General features: G+C 50.8%; 3 protein-coding genes across 5 annotated transcripts; 2 read left to right on the top strand and 1 right to left on the bottom strand.

The window, feature by feature from the left end:
• The first annotated feature begins 670 nt into the window (after positions 1-670).
• Positions 671-3,367, top strand: POLR2J (RNA polymerase II subunit J). 3 transcript variants are annotated; one of them, XM_086475465.1, is made up of 5 exons: positions 671-775; positions 934-1,023; positions 1,961-2,135; positions 2,828-2,911; positions 3,035-3,367. In XM_086475465.1, exons 1-4 carry the CDS (start codon positions 723-725, stop codon positions 2,861-2,863), a joined length of 354 nt encoding a protein of 117 aa, XP_086331591.1. In that variant the 5' UTR covers positions 671-722; the 3' UTR covers positions 2,864-2,911; positions 3,035-3,367. The 3 variants fall into 3 exon arrangements, with proteins under 3 accessions (XP_086331591.1, XP_086331590.1, XP_086331592.1); XM_086475464.1 differs by having other exon boundaries at positions 2,828-2,905; XM_086475466.1 differs by lacking the exon at positions 934-1,023 and having other exon boundaries at positions 2,828-2,905.
• On the bottom strand, positions 3,237-17,664 carry LRWD1 (leucine rich repeats and WD repeat domain containing 1). The gene is made up of 15 exons (XM_009954160.2): positions 17,124-17,664; positions 14,723-14,957; positions 13,810-13,929; positions 12,224-12,376; positions 11,357-11,497; positions 10,380-10,718; positions 9,628-9,754; positions 9,275-9,384; positions 8,609-8,816; positions 7,026-7,098; positions 6,784-6,924; positions 5,997-6,094; positions 5,252-5,413; positions 4,601-4,725; positions 3,237-3,610 (listed from the first exon to the last, which is right to left on the bottom strand). The coding sequence occupies exons 1-15, from the start codon at positions 17,201-17,203 to the stop codon at positions 3,470-3,472; spliced, it is 2,253 nt and encodes a 750-aa protein (XP_009952462.2). The 5' UTR covers positions 17,204-17,664; the 3' UTR covers positions 3,237-3,469.
• A 1,791-nt stretch (positions 17,665-19,455) lies between these two features.
• Positions 19,456-24,108, top strand: ALKBH4 (alkB homolog 4, lysine demethylase). The gene is made up of 3 exons (XM_086475151.1): positions 19,456-19,557; positions 20,385-20,582; positions 21,032-24,108. Exons 1-3 carry the CDS (start codon positions 19,456-19,458, stop codon positions 21,671-21,673), a joined length of 942 nt encoding a protein of 313 aa, XP_086331277.1. The 3' UTR covers positions 21,674-24,108.
• Positions 24,109-25,693: the final 1,585 nt, after the last annotated feature.

The following is a 25,693-nucleotide window of genomic DNA, read 5'->3' on the forward strand; positions in this document are numbered from 1 at the left end:
TTGGGGGGGGGGGGGGAGCGCGCTGCTGGGGCCACTGGGGGCTCTGCTGGTGGCAGCACTGGTGCCACGGATGGTGGCACTGGTGATGTCACCCATGGCCCTCCTGGTGCTGCTTCTGGTGATGGTGGTGTCACTGGTGGTGCTGCTGGTGGCTCTGGTGATGGTGCCACTGCTGGTGGCACTGGTGATGTCACCGCTGGCACTGGTGATGCCACTTCTGGTGGCCGCGGGGGGTGGCATCGCTGGCGGTTCTGCTGGGGGGGGGGGCGTCGCCGATGGCGTCACTGGTGTTGGTGTCCTCGTGGCATCACTGATGGCGTCACGGGTGGCCCTGCAGGTGCTATCCTTGGTGGCACCAGCACGGCACGGAACCACCGACGGCTTTGTGTCCCCTCCCCCCCCCCCGGGGACATCACGGGCAGCCCCGGTGGCCGCGTCACCGGTGGCGGTGCTGCTCCTCATGGCATCACCCACGACATCATCGGCAGCCCCGGTTCCCCCCCCCCCCCCCCCCCCGTCCTGGTGTCACCGACGGTGACGTCATCCCGGGAGGAGCGGGCGAGCCTGCGCCGAGCCCGCCCGCCCGCCGGGGGGGGGGGGGGGCAGCTGTCGGCGGCGGGCGCCGGAAGTGAGGCGGCGGGCGCCGGAAGTGAGGCGGCGGGCGCCGGAAGTGAGGCGGCGGGCGCCGGAAGTGAGGCGGCGGGCGCTGTGGCGGCGGCGGGATGAACGCGCCTCCGGCCTTCGAGTCCTTCCTCCTCTTCGAGGGCGAGAAGAAGTGAGCGGCGGGGCGGGGGGGAAAAGGCCTTCGTTGGGCCGCGGGGGGCTGGGGAGGGGGGAGCCCGGGCCTCCCCCCCAACCCCCCCGGGGCTTCCCCGGTCGAGCTGGGGGGGGGGGCAGGGAAGGCCGCTCCGCTAACGGCCCGTGTCCTCTCAGGATCACCATCAACAAGGACACGAAGGTGCCCAACGCCTGCCTGTTCACCATCAACAAGGAGGACCACACGCTGGGGAACATCATCAAGTCGTGAGCTGAGCGCGAGGGGGGCGGATTTGGGGGTGGGTTTGAGGCTTCCCCCCCGCCCCGAAAGTTTAGTCACGCTGTGGTGTTCTCAGGCCAATGTAATACAGAATGGCTAACTAGACTTTAGAAAGCTGGCTTTTAGAAAAGTAGATTTTTAGGAAAGAACTGCTGACCAGCCTTTGGAGATAGGGAGGGAGGCCGATTTGTACTAACCCTTAGGCACAGATCCATTGCTGACTAACTAACACTTTAAAGATAAGAATGAAGCAGAATCCGCCAAGCGCAGGACACCCGGTGGAATCCTCCAGTCACACCATGGGGCTCAAGGAACACAAAGGCCTGAGCAGGAGAGACAGGGAGGGCAGCGAGCAAGAGCTGGTTCTGTGAATTGGAAAAGACCCAGGACAGTTCAGGGCATGCGCCACAGGACAAGTTCAAAAGTTCAACCCTGAGGAAGACTTGGACCTTCATCCCCAATGACCACCAAGGACCCCCGATGGGGGCGTAACTTGGGCGGACTGAGGCAGAACTATGGGAGGAACTTATGTTAATGAATTCCTGGAAATAATTAGAATAAACCCCAGCCTTTTCTCAGAAATGTAATGAATAAACATGAAAGCTGTAAATATAAGGCAAGAATCCTAACGCTTCGGCGCGCAGGGATGGAAGGAGCCATCCCCCGTGCTGCCCGGCGCTGCAGTAAAGAATCCCTGCTGGATAACACTTGAGTTCTTAGTGAGTTTTCTCGGATTCACCAAAGCCATTTTTGCCTTTAGAAGTGAGGGAATAGGCTCCCCAAGCACATTCGTAACGCCCTGTGGGAAAGGGTGTTGGGAAAGCCCATCAGAAATGTGGCCTTGTAATTATTTGGGGGTTTTTAATATAAAAAAGCACTTGCAGCTGGGCTGCATGGGTGTTGACGGCTGCTTTTCCCTTCCAGGCAGTTACTGAAGGACCCCCAGGTGTTATTTGCGGGGTACAAGGTCCCGCACCCACTGGAACACAAAATTATCATCCGGGTCCAAACCACCCCAGATTATAGCCCCCAGGAAGCTTTCACCAACGCCATCACGGATCTGATCAGCGAGCTCTCCCTCCTGGAGGAGCGGTTCAGGGTAAGGTCCTTTAAAGTGTTGGGGCTTCTTCCAGTTAAAAGTGAAGCCAAGGGAGGGGCTGGGATCTCTTAGAGCTGCTGCTTTGGGTCAATGAAGGCAGTAAAGCATCGTGTCCCTCGGCCCCGGCAAGGCACGGTGCAGCCGGGCTGCTCTGGAGGGCTGGTTGTGTGCCTGGCCAGGGTCAGGGGGTGCTCTGGGATGCCCAGCTGGCCAGCACAGGCTTTCTCACGGTCGTGGTGGTGTAGAAAACAAGTTTCTATTCTTTCAAGTGTGTTTAGTTGTTGTTTTTTTTGGGTTTTTTGGTTTTTTTTTGTTTACTTCTCTTGCCAAAACTCTGAAACAGCAGGTTTTTTTGAGCAATCCCATTATTTCTGCTCAGCTGTGCAATTGTATTTGTGAAGCCCCTCATTTTTGAAACTTGATCTGCCTGGAAGGTTATTCAGAGACAAAACTGGGGGGCGATGGCCAGGACAGCCCCTGTAGTGTTCTCTGATGTGCTGGTAAAAGGGACCAGGGCACCAGTTTTGTAAAAATGTTTTGATTTGTAATTTCAGTATTAGTTTTCTGGATGGTGTAGAGATCGCCCCGATGGTTTGTGGCTCTCCTTGTGTTTCACAGAAGACTGTTATGAACGCTTAAACTAATCTCCTCCCCTCAGTACCAGCTCCTGTCTGTGTTCTTGTGTTTTACAGGTCGCCATCAAAGACAAACAAGAAGGAATCGAGTAAAGTCACCGCGTGGAGGGGCCTGTCCTTCTGTGGCAGAATGAGGTGTCTGTTAGTTGAATGCCATCTTGAAACTTCCATTCCTGGCAAATATTTTCCCCCTTGACCTACTTAGGTTTAATTTTTGACAGCAGCAGCAATATTTTGAGATTATTTTTTTTTTTTTAATACCAGACAGGTCCTTTGCCAAGAGGACAACCATGTGTTTGACTGGGTGGATGAGTCATCCCTGTGATTGCGGCTTTTCTAACTGGAGCCTTAAGGCAGATATTTGTACGGGGCTGTTGGCGAGTTCTTCCAGAAGGAGAAGCTGCTGAATGGCAGCAGTAGCTGAACCCTCTGCTTTCCCTTTTCAGAAAGTCAAGGCACTGCCAGCTGAACTGGTATTTTGTTTTATTAAGTGTCATTTCTATAAAACAAACACACAAATTGTGAAAACTTACAGTAAAAGAAACCGGATGTTTACAATGACTCGATGACTTCAATAAACTCTTACCTTTTTTTTTTCTCTTGCATGGAATAGCTGGTCTAGAAAACGCCAGGGTACACAGGTAACAGTCACTAATACTGCACTATTTCAAAGCACGTGAATGAAACTCTTACAAGGAACTATGACTTCTTCCAGATGGCTGTTACGTTCACACTAGTTAGAACAACAAGGTAAGTAAAAGCAGGGTCTGATACTACATTGTTTATTAGGACTTCAGACAGCTGCTCCCCATTCGCTCGAAGCTCTGGCCACTTGAGAATCTAGGAGAGGAAGAGAGTTTGGGTGGGAAAGGAGCAGGGGGGGGGTGTGTGTCTGTGTGTGTCTGTGTGTGTCTGTGTGTGTCTGTGTGTGTCTGTGTGTGTCTGTGTGTGTCTGTGTGTGTCTGTGTGTGTCTGTGTGTGTCTGTGTGTGTCTGTGTGTGTCTGTGTGTGTCTGTGTGTGTCTGGGGCTGGGAGGACACGACTGGCTGCAAGGCCTGGATTGATGATCGGGGTTCTGTGCAATCCGCTTCCCTGCCGCCCTGGGGGAGCTGAAGAAAAGCTTCTTCCCCTGCCTGAGGGAGGTGGTGCCACTTGGTGACACTCCTGCGCTCCACACAGGGGGCCTTGGTCAGGAGGAGGAAGTGAAAGCAGCTGGAGCTGCCTGCGGGCGGGGGCAAGATGCTCCCCAAGAGCTTACAGAGTACGAGGTCGTGTCGTGCCCAAGGAGAATGACAGCGCAACACCTCGCTCTGGAGCAAGGGCCTTGAGTTGTGCCTGCCTTCACCATGCAAGGGGCCGGGGAGTGCCCCCAAGAGGGCTCTCTCTGGAGGCCAGGGGAATGCCAAGCAAAAAAGAAAAGAAAAAACCAAAAAAAGGGTGGCAGGAGCAGATGGCAGCAGTGAGCCCGTCCCTGCATGCAGCTCTGCCGGGGACCAGCCACCCTTGGCCCGTCAGGGAAAGGGCTCTGTAGGCTTGTGTTGTCAGGCTCTCCAGTTTAACCAGTGATTTTTTTTTTTACCAAGGGCCCTCCTGCTAGGAGAAGTGGCCACGCTGCAGGACGCAGGAGCGAACAGGCTCGCTTTGCAGCTCCTACTTGCTGCCACAGTTGTGTTTGTGTAAGATTTGAAAGGTGGCCTTGGTCACGCTTGGGAGCGTTAGGCAGAGAAAACACGGGGTGTGTTCTGGGGTAAATCTGCTCGGGAGGGTCGGGCCAGCTGCACGGGGCTGGAGGGGAGGCCCAGCTCAGCCCCAGGGGTGAACGAGACTTACCTGTGTGGGAGGGATCCTCTTGTCCGAGCGCTTTCCCTTGGCAGAGCTCCAGGCTGTGGTGTAGTTGGAGAGGTTGTACATCCACACGCTTCCCTTCTCGTCACCGCAGAACACGTAATCTTTTGCTGTAAGACCAAAAGAAGCAGCTGGAAAACGGGTGTGGAATGGGGAATCCGCTCCTCTCTAAACCTGAGCTCCAGACAGTGCGCGAGGATGTCATATTTCAGCAAAATTATGTTTCCAGCACAAAACCATGAATCTGCCTTGCTCTGCAAACAGTAAATTCATTGAAAGATAAATCAGCTGTCTTACTCCAGCAGGGAAAAGCTAGTGATGGTTTGGGATTTCTTCTGAGCTCTTTAGGTGTTGGAAAGTGGTAACCACACGAGGTTTGTCTAGTCCCTGTCAGTCTTAAAAGGCAGCTGCCCCCCGGGTGGCTGTGGTGATGTCTCTATCGCCTCATTTACACACAGGCGGTGCTGGGCTGTCGCTGCCCAGGGCAGTGAGGCCAGACACGCTCTCACTGCTGCGGCCTGAAGTCCAGGCCTCTGCCTCCAACTAGGGGCTCTCCTGACGGGCAAAAGGGGGGGCAGGCACAACCGTTCCGAGGCAGCCTTGCCCCAGGCGGCCCCGAGGCAGGGTGCTGCCTACCTGGGCAGGTGCTGAGCGTCAGGTAGGACAGGTCTGTGGTGGACCACTCCAGCTCGGCCAGAATAACCGCAGAGACCGTCCGCTGGCATCCTTTCCCTTTCGAGTCAAAAGACCGACTCCAGCTCCACAAGTAGATGCATCCTGGTTTAGAGCTCTTGGAAACTGGGAAAGAAAGACGGGAGAGGCTGTGTCAGCTGCTGGGAAGTGAAGGGCCTCTGGTGAAGGTGGGCCATCCAGAAGGTGGCTTCTAAGATGTGGGACCTGGTACCAGCAGCAACTGTTTCTACCTCCTTTACCTTATTTCAGGATAATTGGAGGTGCAGAGGGATTTTTCAGCCCCGTGCTTGCGTTCCTCAACTGCAGAATGAGCATAAGCTATTCAGAAAGACCCAGCCCATGCTTTAAGCACTCTCCCAGATGTGGGAACTCCCGATTCCCCTCCAAAATAATACTGCTGCCACCAGTTCTTGGGCAGAAAGGACCTCTCCTCCCTTCCACTTCAGCAACACTCGGCCAAGCATGCTCTTGGGGACAGGTCCGTCTGATTTCCAGTCCTGCTCAGGCATGGGTTTGCACCTCTCGCCCGCATTTAGGGAAAGATAAGTGACTCTGGGAGACCACTCCATTCTGTATAGCCCCCAAAAATCTAAAGAAGAGTGCCTCTGCTCGCCGTGCTGGCTTCAGCCTGCCACGTGCTGAGGTGCCTGACCATTTTTCTGGATTGGGCTATTGTGCTTGTACTCACCAACAACATCATCGTTCAGGAAAGCCAACCCGTCAACCCTGTGAGATGTTGTCATACCTCCATCCTCACCAGGAAACTGGAATAGGACTTCAAAAGGCCTAGAGCAGGGGGAAGGGTGAAATGAGTCAAGCCCTGAACCGGCAGCAGTGGCAGGGCACTCGGGTACAGAACCCAGGCGGAAATTCAGGTGTTACTAAGCCTCTTGCCAAACGTAGATGAATTCCCACTTGAACTTGTGCTTTCAGCCACCTGGGTTTATTAATCTAGCAGAAGCCTGTTTGCTTAAGAGTCTGCTGTTTTACTTCATCTGGTGTTGGAGGCATCAGGATTAGCGTATGGCAGCAGGGCAGGACTTAACTTGCTGCCTTCTTGTCATTTTCTTCTGAGCTCCCACAAAGTGCCAGTTTCCCAGGTAACCTCACGTACCAGAAGCAGGGTGAGCCTCGCTGGGAGACTGGAACTCGATCCAAGAACTGACACTCCCTTATGCTACGTCCAGCTGATACACCCCTTGAGTTTCAGGGTATTGTACTGCACTCACATCAGCCTTCCTGCAAAGCAGCCTGCAACACTTGTAGACTGGAAAGTCACTGCAAGCTCAGGGCTTTAGCATTTAGCATTAGGCTAGTATTTTTTCTTGCCACCATGGGAAAGAGAGTATACTTGAGGTTTGGAAGGACACGCTGCTTTTCTTGCTCAGCCTCCTTGGTTAGAAATAAAGGCTTCGCTAGGGCTCACTCTTCTTGTTATGGAAAACAAATGCATGTCCCCAACTTTTGGTTCTCACCTGCTTTTTTGTTCCTTATCCAGTTTTATATTCCAGGCAAAGCAGCCACCTTCACAGCCAGCCAGCAGGTACTGATCTGGGTGGGTGGGGACCAGGGCAATCCGTAAAGGAACAGAGATCACTTCCAGCACCAGCAGCTGGCTAAAAAAAAGAAACAAAAAAGAGAACTAGCAGTTAGGTGGTGCTGTGATGTGACAGTTACAGGCTCCTGGACTGGCCACATCTGGTTTTTGAACCTTTACCTTGTTTTGAAATTGTAGTCACAGTCTGGAATCCCAATATCCCAGAGTGCAATTCGCTTGTCATAGGATGCAGCTGTGGGACACAGAAGAGAAGCAGGTAGTGACACCGCTGCTCATCTGGCTCTTCTCGTGCTAGCTGGTAATTCTACCTGTGTCACAGGCTGTAACACTCTAAGCCTGTGGCATCAGAGAGCTCATTACAGCACAGCAGCAGTCACCGAGGCTCCTGGCCCGACACCACAGACACTGTCAAACATGCATGGTCAGTAATTTGCATTCTTATCCTGGGCTCTAAGAGGAGCAGATAAAGGAAGGTTTGTTTCCTGGTGTCCATGACTAAGTTGTAGCTTCCCAAGGTCATTAACTGGTGCCCCTTTGGGCTCATGTTTCTGGCCGTGGGTTCTAGTGGAATCTAAAACACGGGTTCCAACCTCTACCCTCAGGCAGCTCCCCCTTTATTTAGCCACGGCTTACGGTGTTCTCAGCCGCAGCAGCTCCCGTTGGGAAGGGGAGGCACTGATGGGAAGGGTGACGGATACTTGATGCCTTTGTCACCAAGCTGATACACTGATAGCAGGAATGAGGATTGCTCAGCGTAATCTGGCTCCTACTCCACTGGCATCCCTCGAACTGGGATGGGTTAGTGTCCAGTCCCCAAACAGGCATGCAAAGCCTCTGACTATACATTTTTCTACGCAATACAATGAGCCTTGCTGTCCATGCCGTTATATGGGTGTGCTATCAATGTCCTTATCCCTCTAGGCTTCTGCTTTTTGCACTCCTGAGCTGCTGCTTGAAAAGTACCCATTACAGATACCCACATTTAACAAAAATTCCACTTTTAATGGTTCATGAAGCACTCTAACCACTCCAGGACGTGGGTCATGGCAGGCAAGACAAACAATGCGCTGTGGGGTGCAGGTGTGGTCTGGGTAGCTCTGTAACAGCTTACTTTACAGGCCTGACAATGGGTAATATGATGGTTCATTTCCTACCAGTCATTAAGCCTCAGCCTCTGTGGGCCCTACCGTGGCAAAGCTCTCTTCTACACTGGGACCTGAATAAAAATTTCGGATGAGGCCCAGAACTCAAAGCAATTTTTTGTTTATTCAAAAGCAATTAAGCGCATAGTTTTGCTCGTTGGAAAAAAAAAAAAACAGGAATCCAGCAGCCCATGATCTGCTGCCTGAGCCCTGCTGGCACGCGTGGTGAAGGCCTGCCCGCTGCCCGGCCCCCAGCAGCCCGCCCTGGCGAGCATTCTTCTTGCTCCTCCCTGCAGAACAGAGCCACTGCTGGGCTTGGGTGCGCGACAGCCACCCTGAGCGCTACCGGGAGAGAAACAGGAGCTGCTGCACCTCAGCTGAAGAGGCAGGCTCTGTGGCTGGAACAATCTGTACCTTCTGTAGGCTACTGCCATAGGAGACTAACAACCCTCTCTCCATAACGTCTGCCCGTGCTTTTTGTACGTGCGGGTGGTCCCTACCCACACCCGCCCGCGCTGGTGACAACGCCCCTCGTTGAGGAAGCCCAGCCTTTTCTACAGTAGGTACAAAAGCTAAGGAGATTCTGAACCAGAGACTTACTGAAGAGGTGAGTTTCTCGAGTTGGGCTGAAGCAGATGGTAGCAATGGGCTTTTTATGAGCCTTTATCTCTCCGTAGCAGAAGTCAGCCGCCACATGAATCAGTTTGACGATCCCTCTCCTCCCAGCAGCCGCCAAGACGTTATGGGATTTTTTCCGACTGTCGCTGATTGCCATTGTGAGGGTTGTCCATGCAACACTGAAAAACTCCTAGGATGGAAAGAAACCAGGGATAGTGTGAAAGAGAACAGCCGGGAGGATGGCTGTTGGCTCCGAGATAAGACAACTATCACAAGAGCTATCCAGATGAACGACACGACTGTTCGCACCAGGCCATGGACTCTCAGGACAACCCTCAGCAGAACCCCCCAGAACTATCAAAACAGGACGTTTGATCCTCTACGCCGTCAAGCAGCCTGGATACACGTATGTAGGCCCGTGTGAGAAGGAGAGAGGCAGACTCATCTTTTAAACTAATAAACCCCCCAAACCAAACTGGGCTGAAAGGATAAGCAAGAACTGTTCACTATCTATCTTCATCCTTTTAAGACCTGGTGTGCTAATGCTTGAAACCCCTTCAGAACTCTTTGTAATATGTACACCCATATGTAATTGTAACAGATTACGGTATTTGCATTCAGCGCTTACCCTTCCCACTTGCAGCCTACCTCTGTGGCCACCTTATACTTTTTCAGCACCGTCCCTGTCTCACAATCAATCAGACAGACCGATTCCCCTCCACATGTCGCCATGGTTCTGGAGGAGCTCACAATGGGATCTGAAAGATGGAAAGGATAGGTGAGAAATTCCCAGGTTTGCTGATAACACATGAAGACTGCAGCTTATCACTGCCTGGTGCTGTCCCAGTCTCCTGTTTTCAAAATCCAAGAAGTATGTAAGCAAGTCTCTTCCTGACAGTGGAGACTACAGCTTGAAGGAGCAGGGGTCTAACACATGGAGTCTGCTGGGATTCCAGAGCCGGGTGGTTCTGGGAATCCTGCAAACCTCTTTAAGAGCTCACCTTTCCTGGCTCCACAGTCTAGCAATGGCTCGAAGACACAGGACCAGAGCTGCGTTTTAAAATCCTCACGGCTGTTGCCTTTACTGTGACACTGAAGAAAATGCAATGGCTCTGCACTGACATCCTCCTACAACAAACCATCCACATTTAGAAAATTCATTCCCCTGACAGCGGTTTGCCTGTGATTGCCTTGACAGAACCCTCTACTGAACACAGCAATCTGAGTTAAACTGGAGTATTTTTCAGCCCTTCTGTGCCACAGAGAACAGGAGAGACTGAGGTGCCACCAATGACTCCTAAACCAGCAGGCAATGGTTTAGAAAAGATGTGCCCAGCAGACCCCAGCAGTGAACCCCGCTTCCTGCTGCAGAGAAATGTGAAAAGACCTTTTAGAGCCCCACGGGCTGAGCTGAGGGGGAAACACCTTTCCCCATGCAGCCACCAGTTCGACTTGAGAGCAAGTCATGCCAGTCCCATTTCTAAGAACAGGCTTTAAGTGCACCACCTCAGAGCGCTGGTCCATCCATCCCCTGCAGAGGACTCACTGTCTCCATGGGGGGCCTTCCCTGACGCCTCTGAGAGATTTGAAACAACAACAAACAAAAAAAAAACCAGAACAAAAACCGTAACTCACAATATATCTGGCCCATTACGAGCTCCAAGCTGTGTAGAGCTCTGATGAGATCTGAATGCGGCTCCTCCCAGTAAACCAAGAGACCGAAAGCCAGTCCCAAGGGGGCTGATGACCCTACCTTGCCCTTGGAGTTCTTCACCGGGTTCAAGTTAACAACTCCATTGTTCTGCTCCTGGCTTTTCTGTTCCCCCGTCAGCTGGTTGGATCTTCTGTTGCTTTGCCCCTTGGGAAACTGCTCTCCATTCTTAGGTGTCCCGTCAGCTCCCTGCTCTGGGGTTGCCTCTTTGGCTGGCTGGGTCGATGATCTTGGTTTATCAGGAGCTGGGTCATCCTGCACATGACTGGACTTTCGGGGTTTAACTACAGCCTTCTCAGTGTTTGCCTGGGACTTGGACCTCTTGTTTCCAGAGCCTTGTTTTGAATTATTTCTTTTCCTCTTGCTGGGTGTTACTGTGACCTAGAAGGCATGTTGTCAGTTACTGTTTCTAGCCTCCCTGAGGTGTGCAGATGATTCGTAAGTCAGAGATATTAATTATTCAAATGCAAGTACCCTCCTACAGTTACAGCCTGCGTTCCACTAATCAGGCAGCCCAGAGCTGCAGAGCTCCTAGAGGCAGAAGCTAACGAAAATCACACAGCCAGCCTCATTTTCATGTCCCTTCCCTTGTCCCACTTACTTGCGATTTACATACGATGTGGAAAACCAAATCCAGCCCACGGACCGCGGGGGTTCAGGCTGCAGCCCTTTCAAAGGAGGCAGGCACTGTCACGGCCTGGCCACGCCGCAGCCCAGTTCTCTCATTAAAAACACCCCTTCCTCAAAGGAGGGGTGGAGTCAGTAGGGCCATCCTCATGAAATCTTTTGGGTCTCCCACGAGAATGGAAGCTCTTTCCTCTTGGAAAGCAGCTCAGCCTTCACACTGCTGGGAAACCTTCGATCTGGCCGTAAAGAACAAGCCTCAGCTTCTGAATACAGGCTGGAGCCTGAGGCAGTCCCTGCGGTTAGTGAAGGGTCACAAATGCAAACTGGCAAGTGCTACTGGATTCGTAAGCAGTAAAAAGGACGCTGTTAATGTTAGTGGAAAAATCACCCACCTGACCCACGTCCTCTGCAGTTTCCTTGGGGCTTTCTGTACTTTCTTCCTCGTTCTCGTCCATCTTTTCCTCTGGTTCAGAATCTGTGTTTAACTCCAGCCCCAGCGAGTATGCCAGGAACTCTTCTGCAATCATTTTCACCTTAGAAGCAAATATGTGGATATGTAAAAACAACCCAAACAAACAGAAACCAACAGCAGTCAAACTCTGATGCATAATGAACGACAAGAGCTGCTTGGCTGAGTTTTTAGAATCTGCTTCCACTATTCCATGTGAATTTCACAAGGGATGGAGGAGTCCTCAGCTGACAGCCCGGCAGGCCAAGTCCTCTGCTGACATTCCATGGCCCAAGAACTTCGCTTTGGCATGGGTACACATTTGTGAAAACAGCAGCACAGCAGTGAAACAAGACAAAGGAGAGATGGAAGCCTCATTTGTATGTATGTGCAGACAATTAAAAGGTATGTCACAAACTAAACGGTATCTTTCCCCAATGGGAGTAACTACAGTTCTGTCATTATCTTTTCTCCTTTCATACGGCTTCCATCAAGACTAAAGGTTGCCATTAGAGTTATTTGCAAATAATTAAGTACTAAGGATACTGCCGTCTCGTTAATTAGTACAAGTATCATTATTACTTATGAAGCAAAAACCAATGTTTAATGACAGTCATTGCAATTTAGTCCTAGTGCTTCTGTAACTGTTTAACAAAGCAGTGAAAAAACCCCAGGAAAAGTGATACCACCTGTCTGCAACAGCCCTGACACCCTGAAGCCAAATGCACAGAGCATTTGAATCCAACCTGTTCAGAATCAGGCTGCAGAGTCCTCGCCTGAAGAACAGAAGGGTAAGTGAAACATAACCTACCCGCCAGCGGGTGAATTCACTGAGTGAGCTGGGTCCATATACTACATTGGTTTGCACCGACTTCAGGAACTTTTTCTTGACAGACTTCACTTGCTCAGCTGTGTATTTCTCAGGAAGTTGGTCACGGAAGAATTTCTCCCAGTGAGCAGTAACCTAGGCAGAAAGACTGAGTTTATTCAGCAGAATACCACAGAAAACCAGAGCAGAAAAGCACGAGTGTACTTGTGAAAGCATTTAAGAAGTCACCAACCCTGAGGACTTGCTAGCTACATGACAGCACTGCTTCCACCTATTAGTGTTCAAACCACGACTTCAGCTAACAAGAAACTGAATTCCATTCCTCTGAACCAAGCTGAAATGAGTGTGGCTAAGCAGACACCATCAACATGAACCTGATTTCATGCCTCCTGGATCCATGGCAAATGGTCTTAAGGAGTCTTATGCTGTGCCCTACTAACAGGGAGTACCTGTATTATAACAGGCACGGGGTAACAGGGGTATCTGGGTTTTCTTGTAGTTCAAGTGCGTGCGTGGGACTGGTGCACACGCCATACCCATTTATAAAGGTACCTCGACTCCAAAAGGCTTCTGAACTACAGGCACAACCGTGCAGGTGCTCACCTCCCAGCACAGTTTCCCATCTGAGAGTTTCTGGTGGGTAGTAACGCATCCACGAGCATTTGGACACAACAGACATTCTACATTTTAGACACAGCAGTAAGAACAGGGCAGCCAGGTACGAAGCAATACCATCAGGGAAAGGTACCCGAGGCACAGATACCAGCACAGGGGAGCGTCTGGTGTTTCGTTAAACAGCCGACACCAAGCCCAGTTGCCTGCAGGACAAGAGGCTGAGCAGCCCTCACCAAGATACTCCAAGGTACAAGGTATTACACAGCTAACATTTAGCACAATAACCCATCCCAGTCTTCACTATCTGATCTCTCCACCACAGCTACTCAGAAGGAATTAACGAGATCAGCTAACCAGAATACAAATGGTAAGAGCAGCATTGCACAAAAAACCCCCCTCTTTTCATAACAGAACAATAATTTTGCTCCAGATCACAACGTGCTTTGTGGGGCCAACCTGTCAGGAGCTAAACCGTGCACATAAATAAGTGAATACAGTTCCAAACAGGCACAGCTGAAGAGGAAAGAACAAATCCCTGTTCCTGGTGTATGCTGGAAAAAGCAAGATTATGCTGAGCTTGGTTTTGTGCTGCCCGTTCCTGGGGCCAGGACAGTAACATAAGCAGATGGGGAGGTGTATGCAGCTGTTAGGTCAGCACCAGGCTTCTCCCAGTTTTGAATGATGATCAGAGTGACCTGGAAAACTAGAGGATCAGACACAGACCTCGTTGGCCCTGCTCCTGTCATTTAAACTGAGGGCAGAAGTTGGCTGCACAGAACAGGTAGAGCGAATGCAAGCCCTGACCAGAGAAAGCAGCAGTGAGACATTTACTAGGTGGCCCATACATGGGCTGTGCTCAGATCATACCAGAATTATTGTTGAACTATTTGATGCTTGTTTGCAACTCTGTCATTAAACTGATTTAGAGAGTAAGAAAATATCACATGTCTTACCTTGCTGGTGAGCTTACGACTATTGACACGCCTCACGTGGTTAGCCAGTTTGGTTATATCCTTGCCATTGAGTAGCCGAAGATTTTGCAAAAGAAACATTACTTTATAGTCATCGTTGAGCTAGAAAAAGAAGACATCAGAGTTACAAAAACTGTACGGGTGGTACTTGCTTTAGCTTTAGTCCTTTATTAAAATACAGCCAAGGATGAGAAGCACATAGTTAGCCAGGAAAAGCCATTTCACAAAATCTTCTCAGCATTTCCGACTCGAATATCACCTTTTAGTTGTAAATTAACGTTCTCCCAAGAGTTGGGATCCTGAACTGCAGACAGAAGACCCGCCTCGCACATTATGCAGTACTAGCATCCAACGCGAGGTGGTGGCGGTGTAACCAGCCTCATCTGCTCCGCCCCGAGTGCAATGCAGGGTGGCTGTTCACATCCTCCAACTCTGCGGGAGCATCTAGAGCAGAGGAAGGCCTGCAGGGCTTCCCTGGGTCAGCCGCGTTTCAGGTCAGCCCAGTTCCCCAGCCCAGTTCCCCATGCAGCCACACACACGCTTCTGCCAGCATGCAACAGCAAATCAGTATCCGGGGACGGCGACAGCGGCCGATGCCAGTTTAACACACAAGCAAAATTCCAGTTTCGGATGCTTAACTCGTACAGACAGCAGAGCTTCTTGGGGAATCGGGAGTTCAGGACACCCAGATTCTAACATCTGAGTGGTTTTTGGCAAGTCACTTCTGCAGACTGGGAAAAAGTGGCACAAACTGGTGAAGGGGCAGAAAATGACTGGCTGCTTTCTCCGACGCCCTAACGCTGCTGCCTGAGCTCACCATGTAAGAACGAGGCATAACTGCTGCTTGATTGCCCCTCTATTCAACGCTTAGCTTGTGAGGATGGAGGTAACTCACCGTCAAGTACACGTTGTTCTCGTAGGTTAGCTCCTCGAGCAGAGGGAACTGTTTCAGAGCAGTTACATCTTCCAGTTTGTTGTTGTTGCAGTTTAGGACACGCAGATCAGGCAGGGTTAGACTGTCGGGAAATTTGTCCAGTAAATTATCAGAGAGATCTAGTTTCTGCAGATGCCTCAGACGGGAAAACAAACGTGGGTCCAAGTCTCCAGCCTTCAACTGCAGCTTGGACAAGCTGAAACCAAAAACGAACATGAACCATCTGCAGTTCATCGGAAAAACAAGTGCTGACTTTCAGAGGACACCAGGTCCCACCTGGTGGCACCTCTCAGTCTAGCACAACTCACCAGGTAAATCTGACCAAACCTGCTTTTTCTGGCCTGCAGCACTCCGGACTGCAAGCACACACACACAGGGAGAAGATGCTGTGTCCGAGGTAGCAGACACCACCAAGAGACTCGGGTCTACCAAAGCATTTGCAGTACAATCAACCTGCAACCCAGACAAACCCTCCATGGGTTACAGAGCTGCCTGTGAGCAGTGAATCACGGGAAAAGGTCTTGTTCGTAGAAAAAATTACACCACCTCTAAGAATTTTGGTATTTTATTCCTTTGCAATGTAAATTCAACGAAACAAGCCCTGGTAATACAAGACACTTATTCACCACACCATCAGCCTACCCTGTCCACAGGACACACCAGATCCATTATTTCACTCATTTTCTAGAAATCACCGTCTCGCAACCAGCAACCTGAGACTAGGGTGGTTCCCCAGGGCTAGCCCTGTCCTCTGCCTCACCTGATGCTGACCCTTGCACTCACACCACGATGCAACAAACTGGATCAGTTTGCTGATCTGGCTCAAAACTTTTCCTCTCTGCATTAGAAGTTGAGTTCAGGTCAAGTGCAGAGTACGTCCCCAAATCATTTGGCTGTTTTCAAAGAATGAACTTCACAAAAAAGTGATTTTTCCATTTCTTTTACAGTGAAATTTTGCTGCAAAAACTTTCAGTGGCAAATCTGGAAATCTACCTAATAAAATCCCGAGGCTGCCACCAAAACAGAAGCATTCTGTCCTGAAAGAGGAAGTGGTGCAGTAGAGAAAAATTACTACTTCTTGGTAAGAAAGTGAAACCTGCATATTCTAGGCAGTGTCATTTAGATTGGATTAGATCATTTAGTTGAGCTCCAAAGGGAGCTGCTAGTCCTGACAGCCAACACCCCTTGAGGACACGAGCCTGAGTTCCTTTAACAAACAGAATCTCCATCTCTAATGATTAGTAAAAAAAAAAGTCTTCTAAATAGAAATGAAGTGTGAATAAATGAGGTAAATAAAATTAGGAAGCAAGACCACTTCTCCTTCACTTGTCATCTCAGGAGCCTCACCAGCCAGTCAAAGCATTTAAGACAGGTTGAACAGAATTCAGCAGGCTGCAAAGCTGAGTGTGACTACTGTGTCATTTATGGGGAGAAACTCAACATAGTGTTCCGCCCAAATGGACTTTCTCAAAAATAACCCTTCAAAATTATGGTAGGAAGCTGCATGGAAAAAAACACGCTCTAGAAATTCACTGCTTCAAACATCTCAACATCACTTTGTTACCCAAATTACTGCAGCCTATACTCTTCAGATAAACTTTTGTGTTTCTCTCTAAAACCAGTTATTTTAGCACAAGACAAACTGAAAGAAACAACTTTAAAGAGTTCATATGAAACTCGAAACTCTTACATCAGCAACAAAACCAGCAAAGGCACCAGGCAGAAACTGGCTAGCTGAGTCACTTGGATTGACCAGTTCTGGAATAGCAAAATTCCACTGTGCTCAACATTTGGAAAGACACATATTTTCAATGATCTCTGTTAAGGATCTGAGCAACAAAACTGTTTTTAGTTGGTTCTAAGCGTGTCAGTTTACCCTCCCTCTCTGCAATGTTTGAGGTACTAACATAACTGGAGTTAGAGGAGATGGAAAGTGATGGAGGGAGAGGAAAAGGGAGGGGAAATAATGCCAAAAATCTTTTTAAAACCCTCTAAAATCCAGGCCAGAAGAGATTCTTTTATTCACATTAAGCAATTGCTAGCAAAGACAGAAGTGTTTGGGGTAGGGAGTGTATCTTCGGGTTAGGAAATCAGGATCTTGCCTTAAGCAGTTTTACAGAAAGAAGGTGGCAGCATATATACAATATAAAGAGTGAAGAGGGGTGGCAACCGCTGATAACCTGTCCAGTGAATGCAGCTCCACTGCTGCTCACCGACCCCGCATCGAGAATGCCACCTCCTGCGCCATGCTTTGCAACCGTCTCTCTCTTTTCAGTAAAAATGCTTAGGGGAAGGAGGACAAAAAAAAGGATCGGCCAGGCTGGATTCAGCTGGAATTTTCCACGGGCCTGTCTGCACTTACTTCAGCGTCTCAATCTTTCGGAGCCTCGTAGATCTTGGAACCGCTCTTTCCAAAAGGAGTTCTGTAGTAATTTTTGACATTTTTAATCTCCACCCCTCTGCTGGAATCACTTGTCAGTCAGCTGCAGGATCTCTTCTCATAACCTTCCTGGTAAAGCAAACAGGAATAAGAGGATGTCCTTTCAACTGGCTCCAAAAGGGGGAGAAAAAAAACAAACAACCAGTTATGAGGTTAGCTACTGATTTTCCTACTGTGTCTGAAGTCGCCTTTTTCACGTGGTTGAAATGAAAATACCAGAGATCGTTATTACGCTGGGCACATGCTGACCCAACCCATCTCCAAAAGAGGAGTGATACCTCCCCTGGCTATTAGAGTGACCGACTTGCTGGAGACAAAAGCCGTCCACGGGGTGACGGCACTCGGGACAGTCTTGCAGTTACCTGTTTGTACCTCTCCCGAGCAACAGGGCTCTGCTCCAAGAACTCCGACACACTTTCAAATAAATAGCAACAGCAAGAATAAATACACCAGTTGTGAATGTCTTCCTCCCAAGGAAACGACACCGTGCGCTCACTGGCCTGGCCAGGTGGATAGACTCTTGGCTGACACCTTCTAAATTCCCTAAAAATTTGGAAAACTTAAAATAATTACCAGAAACGTAAATACTCACCAGTCAGTAACATCATTTCCTCACCAAGGAAAGAAACCAACAGCATTCTGTATGCTACTGGGGATTAACAGAGGTTTCCACACATTGCTGGGGATAGGCTAGGACACGTGCACACGGATACACCGATATTTGCAAGAACACCAATAGTGCCAGAGTACTTCAGGAAACTACTGGTTTGTGGCTTACCGCTCTTTCTGACACAGGTTCCAAGAGAAGGAAACAAGAGAGAAAAGAGCTCCAAGGCCAGGTTCGCTACTGTCTTTTCATGTTAGTCTCACGGCTGCCTAAACGCCGCTCCAGTCAATCGCGAGGAACACACAACGCACTAAGCTGCCCTTAGGCTTGAATTCAGCACCACAACATGGCTACAGCACCTGGGGCATCGGGGCTGATGAGCAAGGGGGCACTGCTTTGTTAATGCCTGTACGGACGGACAGTCCTCGTGTACGGAGTATTTTATACCAGCACGAAGAGCGCTGAGCCTGAAGAACAGTTTGAACAGCAGCTGTCCAGGATTTGATCCTTCAAGCGACAGAGCTGTCGCTGAAAGCCAAACCACAGGATCAGGCCCTTACCTGCTGAACCTGACAAACCTCCCTAAGCTCTCGATCGATAAGAAAAACTTGACACCCGTGACTGTGGATGTTCCCGTCACCCTCCTTCTGACCACACCGACACCTCAGACACAGCTCTGTCACCCGTGCCACCCCAGGGGCTGCAGGGAAGACCACGACATACCATGGCCCCAGCACATGGCACCCCAGGTGACACTGCAGAAGGTCCATTTAATTACCCCGGGGCCTGACGGACCCCGTAACCCAGCCCAACTGGGAACTGCTGCCAGAAGCACCCGCTGACCCTCCTCCTGCCCCACTGCCGCACCCCTGGGGTTGGCAGTCCTACAGCAGGGCCTCGATTCAGGTCAGACTAACGCATCTACGATTAAAACGAGTTTAGTTTTAACTACCCCACACCGACCGGACCACCACTTCGGCTAAACCGAGGCGAGCCCGGCGCGACCCGCTGCCACGACGCCCGCGGCCCTACCACTGCCACGCTGGGGACGACAACGCTGACGCCGGCCTGGCAGCCCGTCCAGGGGCGGCCTCCCGGCTGCGCGGCGGCCCCTCCGACGGCGGCAGCCCCCGGGCCGTGGGACACCGGCTGCTGGGCCGGCGCAGGCCGCGGCGCTGCCCGCGGGCGTGGACGGCGGCCTCGGCTTCGCGCCACGGCGGCCGGGTGCGGCTCCGGGCCGCTGTCGCCGCCTCACGCTGCCCGCTGCGTGGCGCCGGCTGCCACGAGCCCGGCGGCCGCGGTGAGGGCCGGTGCCGGCCGCGGCCTGAGGCGCCCCCGCGGGGGTGCGCCTTGGGTGGCAGGACTACAACTCCCAGCAGACCCCGCGGCCCGGCTGGGCCCTGCACCGCTGCTCGGCGCCACGAGGGCTGCTGGGAGAGCGAGTCCGCTCCCCCACCCTCGCCCGGCCTGCACCGAGCCCGTGTGCCCCGCCGCCGCCGCCTCGCCCCCCTCCCCCCCCCCCCCGCTCCCCTCACCTGGAAGCGGGCCGGGCAGCGGCGCCGGGGGAGGAGGAAGAAGAGGAGACGGCGAGGAAGGGCGGGAGGAAGGGCGAGGGGAGAGGCCGTAATCTCAGCGCAGCTGGTGGGGATGGAGGCGCCGGGCGGCGGCGAAGGGCCGGGCTGCGGCTGCAAGGGGATCCGCTCCTGCCTGCTCTGCGAGGGGCCCGCGCAGGCCGCTCCGCCCCCGCAGGTACCGGGGAGGGGGCGGCGGGGCGGGGCCGGCGGCGGGGCGGGGCGGCGGGAGGAGTTGGGGGGGCGCCTGCCATGTTCGCCCTCCGTGCGGGCCCGCCGGGCCGCGGCCTACCCCGGGGGAAGGGGAGGGGGGGGCTGGCCGAGCGCCGAGGGGGTGCAGGGGCCCCCCAGTGCCGAGGGAGGGCCCCGGCTCTGGCTCCCCACGGGGCTGCAGGGCCCGTCGAGTTGCTGGGCCCCGGGCGGGAACCCAGCCGGGGTCAAAGCAGAGCCCCCAGAGCGGGCCCGCTGGCCTCCCCTGGGGTATTTGTGAGGAGAACCCTTGTGGCTTTGCCTGAATAGCGTTACAGATGCACACAGCCGCCTCAAAAGCCAAGGCAGAGCTTATCTGGGTTTCATACGTTAAGACAAGACAGGTTCGCTACAGCTTAGCCTTTTGGCCTCAGCAATTTTTACCAACTTTTCTCATTCAACATTTATTGATATGACAAACGATACCTCTACATCCGCCCTGAGGAATACCGACCATTAATCTCCTTATACATTTGGCACTGAGGATCATCTGTTCTTCCCAGTCTTTGCAGGATAAAGACATTACTAGGAAAGAAAAGCGGCTTCAAGCAAGCAGCACAGTAATGCTGAAGCTGTAAAAAAAGCGGAGTTGAGTTGTTCCCCAAAAGCAGTTGTAAAATTTCTCATGTCTACAAGAACCCTGTACAGGCGGTTTTCATGCTGCAACATCAAGGTTGCAGGGGTAAATCATGGAAATGCCTTATTGTGATAGGTTTCTCCCCACTGCTTTTTTATTCTCCATTGTTATTTCCACAGGGAGAAGATAATTTCACTTACTGTCCAGCAACAGGCCTGGCTAAAGGAAATGAGCACTCGGAATTTGCTGGCTGGGCATTTCCATTTCCAGGGGTGTTTCTGATGGAGGAGTTCATTAGCGAAGATAAAGAATCTGAGATAGTTGAACTGATGGATCGAGACGACTGGAAACCATCACAGTCTGGCCGAAAGAAACAGGTTTGACTTTAGAAGCACATTTGACCTTAGATCCCTCTGGAAAAGGAAAGCTGTTTTCAGTTAAAACACAGAACGTTTACATGTTTAATTAAATGTTTTCCTTTGGAAGCTTTTCCTGAAATCAACTGCAAGAATTACTTGTAATTAAACTCAACTTCTTGCAAAAATAGACGGTGGTCGCAACAAATTGTACTTGGAGTGTGTTCAGGCGTTGAAGTTCACACAATCTCCAAGTGAAAGAAGTGGGCGTTTTGGTTGTACTTTACAGGTGAGAAGTCTAATTCCAGAGAAATTAACGTAGCTTCACTGAGTCCTTTTGCAACCTGGTGAGCAGGTCACTAGAAGAGATGAGAACTTGAAAGTCTTGACTGTGAGCCCTGTAGGGATCATGGCCTCTCCAAAAAGATTTTTCCTGAACACTAGCTTTTCCCCCTCTTTTTTTCCAACAGGACTACGGACCCAAAGTGAACTTCAAGAAACAAAGGCTGAAAGCTGGCAGCTTTACTGGTTTGCCAAGTTTCAGTAAAAAGATTGTGGCACAAATGAAGGGCTGCTCTGTACTGAGCGGTTTCTTACCCGTCGAACAATGTAATCTGGACTACATGCCAGAAAGGGGGTCTGCCATCGACCCACATTTTGATGACTGGTGGCTTTGGGGAGAACGCTTGGTTAGCCTAAATTTGCTCTCAAAAACCGTGCTATCCATGTCTTGTGATTCAGAGGACAGCCTCCAATTATTTCCCACTTTCAGTAAAGAAAATGGGGAATTAAGTCCCCCTGGATCTCTCACACAGACGTCAGCATGCAAAAATCTAGGCAAAGAGGGAATCAACTCCATTTTATACCCAAGGCTTGTGCCAAGCAAAGAGGTGACTGTTGCCATTCACTTACCCCGAAGGTCGCTGGTGGTGCTGTACGGTGACGCACGGTACAAGTGGAAACACGCGATTCACCGCAAGCACATAGAGCGTCGCCGAATCTGTGTCACGTTCAGGGAGCTGTCTGCGGAGTTCAGCGCTGGAGGAAGGCAGGAGGAACTGGGTAAAGAGCTGCTAGAAATAGCTCTTTCATTTCAAGGAAGACCAGTGTGATCAGCAAGAGGAAGCCAGAATCGCATTTTGTTAGGGAATTTGATAAATAAAGTACAGAATTTATACAACTCGGTTTATTTCTCAAGCGTGCGTACGGAACCAGGTGTGTACAGAGAGAAGGTCAATCAAATGGAGATGCAACAAACAGAAATAAGGGAGTGCAAGGAAGGGTGGGCTGTTTGTTTCTTTGAAGACTCTCCTGGGCAATGGGAGCTTTTAGGCAAAAGTCAGAAATGAGCTGTTGTATTCTTTGTAACAAAATGCAAAAAGCAAATAGCCAGTTTTGAAATACTTAAACAAAACCAAGAAACTTAGAACCATTAAACTGAGCTGAGCATAATACAGCCCTTGGTGCAGACTCAGCCCAAGCTTCGCAGCAGATTTTAACCTTTCCTGGCCTGTACTTGGTTCTGTCATCCTGCTTTTAGCGTTGCACTGTGCCGTGGGGACACAACTATCTTCTCACCTGCTTTAGATGGGTCCTTTAGAGATCAGCTCTCCAGGGCAGGAGGGTAAGCAAGCGTCTCTCCTCAGATAGTACAACACACCGAGAACTAATTAAAGTAATTATCCTTTGCTGAAGATTCACGCTTTAACAGTGAGGATTAATCATAAATTGTGCGTGTGACCGATGTCTTCAGGGACCGAAGAGCAGCACTTGCAGAGGGCCGATGCCGACTCGTGCGCAGAGACAGCTTGGACAGAGTTCAGACCAAAGGCTCGCATAGACTGTGTTATTTTCTGATCATTTGTCATCTCTGAACCCCGCTGTCAGCTTTCCGTAGCAAGAGCCTGATTTTGGGAATAAGCTGGGCAACAGACTGCAACACTGGCGGCTATCATTTTTTTTCTTGGCGCCTCCAGCTGTCAGGTTTGAATCACGCCTTGTACCTAAGACTCAAGTAGTCATTTGTGGCAGGAGCTGATCCAAGGCCATCTGTCTGCTCTGAACAAAATTCTCTGCTCTTGAAAATGAAGTCGTGCCGCGGAAGAAGCGCGGTCTGTTAACAAACACAGGCGTGCCATCAGAACCACCCAGCGCAGTCACACCTGCAGCAGCACAACGCTTTACAACTCTGCCTGGTTTGGGTTGATAAGGAAAGGAGATGCAGTCACACGGGGGATCTTGGCGTATCCTGCCCCAGCAGCAGTTCCTCGGCAGAGTGCACGGGTTTTGCTGCACAGCCACGCGCTGGTGCCACAGACACTGCCCTCCGCCTCGGGCGCTGTGCGGCAGGCAGCTCCCCACCCAGCGAAACAGTTGCTGGAAATCAGTGGGGTGAATCAGGATACTTTTTACCTGTTTAAGCTCACAGCTACAACCACGCTCCTTTCTGGCTGCAGTGAACCAGTTTAGCCCAGTATCTAAACAGCAGTGAACGTTGTCTATGTGATAATTCCAAGAAGGACCCACGAGCAGAGCTCTCCCCGGAGCCCTAAACCCCAAGCCTCCATCCAGACCGGCTGGCGAGGCCCACCTGCGTGGCTCCAGCAGCGGTTTCGACAGTCATAGCGTGCCCTCTCTGACGGAAACCCGACAGCAAATGCAGCCAGCCAACGAGCAACAAGCAGGCCACCGAGAGCTTTATCCCAGGAGATTTCTCACAGGCTGCCACTTCTTCAGCTCACTCCCAAAAGCAGGTTCTCGTGCTCTCCAAATAGCATCTCCTGACCTTTTTCTGGCAGACTGGTGGGATCAGCACCATGCCACTGCTGTCCACAGGACTCCGCAGCCGTAGAGAGCGTGATGTCCCCAGGCCAGCTCCTGGAGCTGCTGTCAGAGCAGAGGACCTTCGGCCCAGCAGGAGGACATGGCTGGCAGCCTGCTGGAGCTCAGCACAAAGCCAGGCTACGGGAGGAAACCCAGGGCAGGCTTTCACAGACACAGCAAGCGTGGCGCCCGTGTCCTCATCACCCTTTCAGTCCCGGGCCTCGCCAGCAATCTGCTCTCTGCTCAGCAAGCTGTGGCGATCAAGTATTTCCATTAACGCTTGGCCCTTGTTTCCAAGGCTCCCTCTTAGATTCATATCGTGCTCTCGGGCTGTTACAATACTTGCCGTGCGCATTCCTGCCGTTTCATTCTCTCCGCAGTGAAAGCAGACGATGGCTTCTGATGAATCGGTGCGCCACAAGAACGAGATACACAATATTAGTTCATTTGTGCTCTGCATGTGTTAGCTGAATTTTTCTGCCTCGATCAAACCATATGGGAAGCTGCCGTTCTTGCCAGAAAATTCCAGCTCTTCCTAGTTGATACTTTAAATTTGAAAAACTGCAAATAATTAAATAACCGAGACAAAAACTGAGGGCTTTGTCTAGATGTTTTTGAGGTCCAAAACTTCATCTAGTCACTACACAGGCATTGCTATGTCTATCTTTTGACATTTTTCACCCATTAAACAGCCTCTTGGGCATCACCTTAGATCAAAATGCAATTACACGCCCATCAGTTCTATATTACTTTCTAAAACTTTATGTACATTCTCTCCTAAAAAGCCAGAATCACAGCACTGCAGAACATTAACAATAGTTTTGGACTGTCAAGTATCAGAAATCTGAAAAAAGTATAAAGAGGTTTCAATCTTAATTAATTAGCTCTTCAAAGTAATTTTGGCCACTATGCTTATTAACATAAGACAAACTTTAATGGTCTTCATGTTATAGGAATTCCTATCACAGCTGTTTATTTCCTTAACCAAGATCAGCACTTGTAAAACACAAGCCAAGAACCAGGCCCTTATTAAAAAGAAGCACATCTAATTGTTATCTACTTGTTTATTTTAAAAGGAGAAGGATAATATCTGACCAGGCTTTTTTAAAAAAAAGGCAAAACCCAAGTTAACCCATAGAGGATGCTGGAGGACTTGAGCTGCCTTTCAAAAAAATCAGTCTCAAAGCAGCAAGAAGCATAAAACTTAGCAAGTTTATCCAGTTTCACACAGCTAGAAAATAACTGCGGAACATATGTGGTTCTGCATTAAATATTGTTCATGCAAAGATAAAACAAGAATAGGCAAAGCTAAAATACAGAGGGGTTTGTTTTGTTTTTTTTTTTTTCTCCTAGCACTTAGCACTCACCGTCGCTACAACCCTGGGCAGAAGCAAGCCCTAGTCGTACACACAGGTATTCGTGGGAATGTTTTCCAAGTTCAGCCAGTCAGTCATGACTGAAACCGCCCTGAAATGGGTACAGAGGAGACAGCCTGCGAGCAGGTAATGAGAAAATGACTTGTGCCAGGATCTGAATTTGAGGTTGTGGCTTGGCGGGGGTTACCGAGGAAGCTGTCTCAGAAGCAGACGCAGCAAGATTGAGAAGATAATGAAGCTACAGCAGCAGGGAAACTCGAAGGCCTTTTGTTATTTGTTTTAAGGCAGAGAAAGAAGAGAAAGGACATGATGAAATCCCACGTAGGGCCACAGAAATGCAAAAGGAGACTGTGAAGCACTAGCAACCAGCCCCGCAGGCACCCTGCACCTCCTCCACCCATGGCCATCCCCCTGGCGAGCTGAGATTGCCCATCCCCGAGTCCCAGCGTCAGGGAACCGAAGGTTGTTTGCTCTGCAGCTGCACCCACCCCACCAGCTCTCTATAAACACCGTCACATATTTGAGCGCTTACCGCAGAGCGCGCTCCACCCGGGGCTCGTGCACAGTATCGCTTTCATTGGTCACATGGGGCACGTCTGGACAGTCAAATCCAACATCTACTCCGTCTCCCTGGTCATAAAGCCTCCCGAGAGAGAGTCACAGATCCACAAACGACGGGGCAGCAGCTACCAGAGCCAGGCCTGCCCCAGGGCGACGTTAAAAATAGGGAGCTCGCAGAGTAAGAGCTGCCACTGACCACAGCAAAGGGAGAACCCGACACTGCTCCGGCTCCAACAGCTCCCTCCAGCTCACGTTCATGCCCAGTCTTGACTGCTGCTAGTGAGGGAAGGAGAGAGAGGAGTTGCCTCCTAAACCAAGGCAGGTGCCTGGGTCCTTGACAGCTCCTTCCCTCCTTTAGGGTGAGCGGGCAGG

This window comes from Leptosomus discolor, chromosome 18 (assembly GCF_034619465.1).
Source record: "Leptosomus discolor isolate bLepDis1 chromosome 18, bLepDis1.hap2, whole genome shotgun sequence".
In the NCBI taxonomy this organism is placed as follows: Eukaryota; Metazoa; Chordata; class Aves; order Leptosomiformes; family Leptosomidae; genus Leptosomus; species Leptosomus discolor.

Bases quoted from the DNA above. Each gene is read 5' to 3' on its own strand.
- POLR2J (XM_086475465.1), top strand. From the start codon at position 723: ATGAACGCGCCTCCGGCCTTCGAGTCCTTCCTCCTCTTCGAGGGCGAG. The intron at 776-933 runs GTGAGCGGCGGG...GTGTCCTCTCAG, and splicing joins CTCTTCGAGGGCGAGAAGAA to GATCACCATCAACAAGGACA. The intron at 1,024-1,960 runs GTGAGCTGAGCG...TTTCCCTTCCAG, and splicing joins CTGGGGAACATCATCAAGTC to GCAGTTACTGAAGGACCCCC.
- LRWD1 (XM_009954160.2), bottom strand. From the start codon at position 17,203: ATGTCAAAAATTACTACAGAACTCCTTTTGGAAAGAGCGGTTCCAAGA. The intron at 11,498-12,223 runs GTAGGTTATGTT...TTTGCTTCTAAG, and splicing joins GTGAATTCACCCGCTGGCGG to GTGAAAATGATTGCAGAAGA. The intron at 10,719-11,356 runs GTGGGTGATTTT...CATGCCTTCTAG, and splicing joins CTGCAGAGGACGTGGGTCAG to GTCACAGTAACACCCAGCAA.
- ALKBH4 (XM_086475151.1), top strand. From the start codon at position 19,456: ATGGAGGCGCCGGGCGGCGGCGAAGGGCCGGGCTGCGGCTGCAAGGGG. The intron at 19,558-20,384 runs GTACCGGGGAGG...TTATTTCCACAG, and splicing joins AGGCCGCTCCGCCCCCGCAG to GGAGAAGATAATTTCACTTA. The intron at 20,583-21,031 runs GTTTGACTTTAG...TTTTTCCAACAG, and splicing joins AGTCTGGCCGAAAGAAACAG to GACTACGGACCCAAAGTGAA.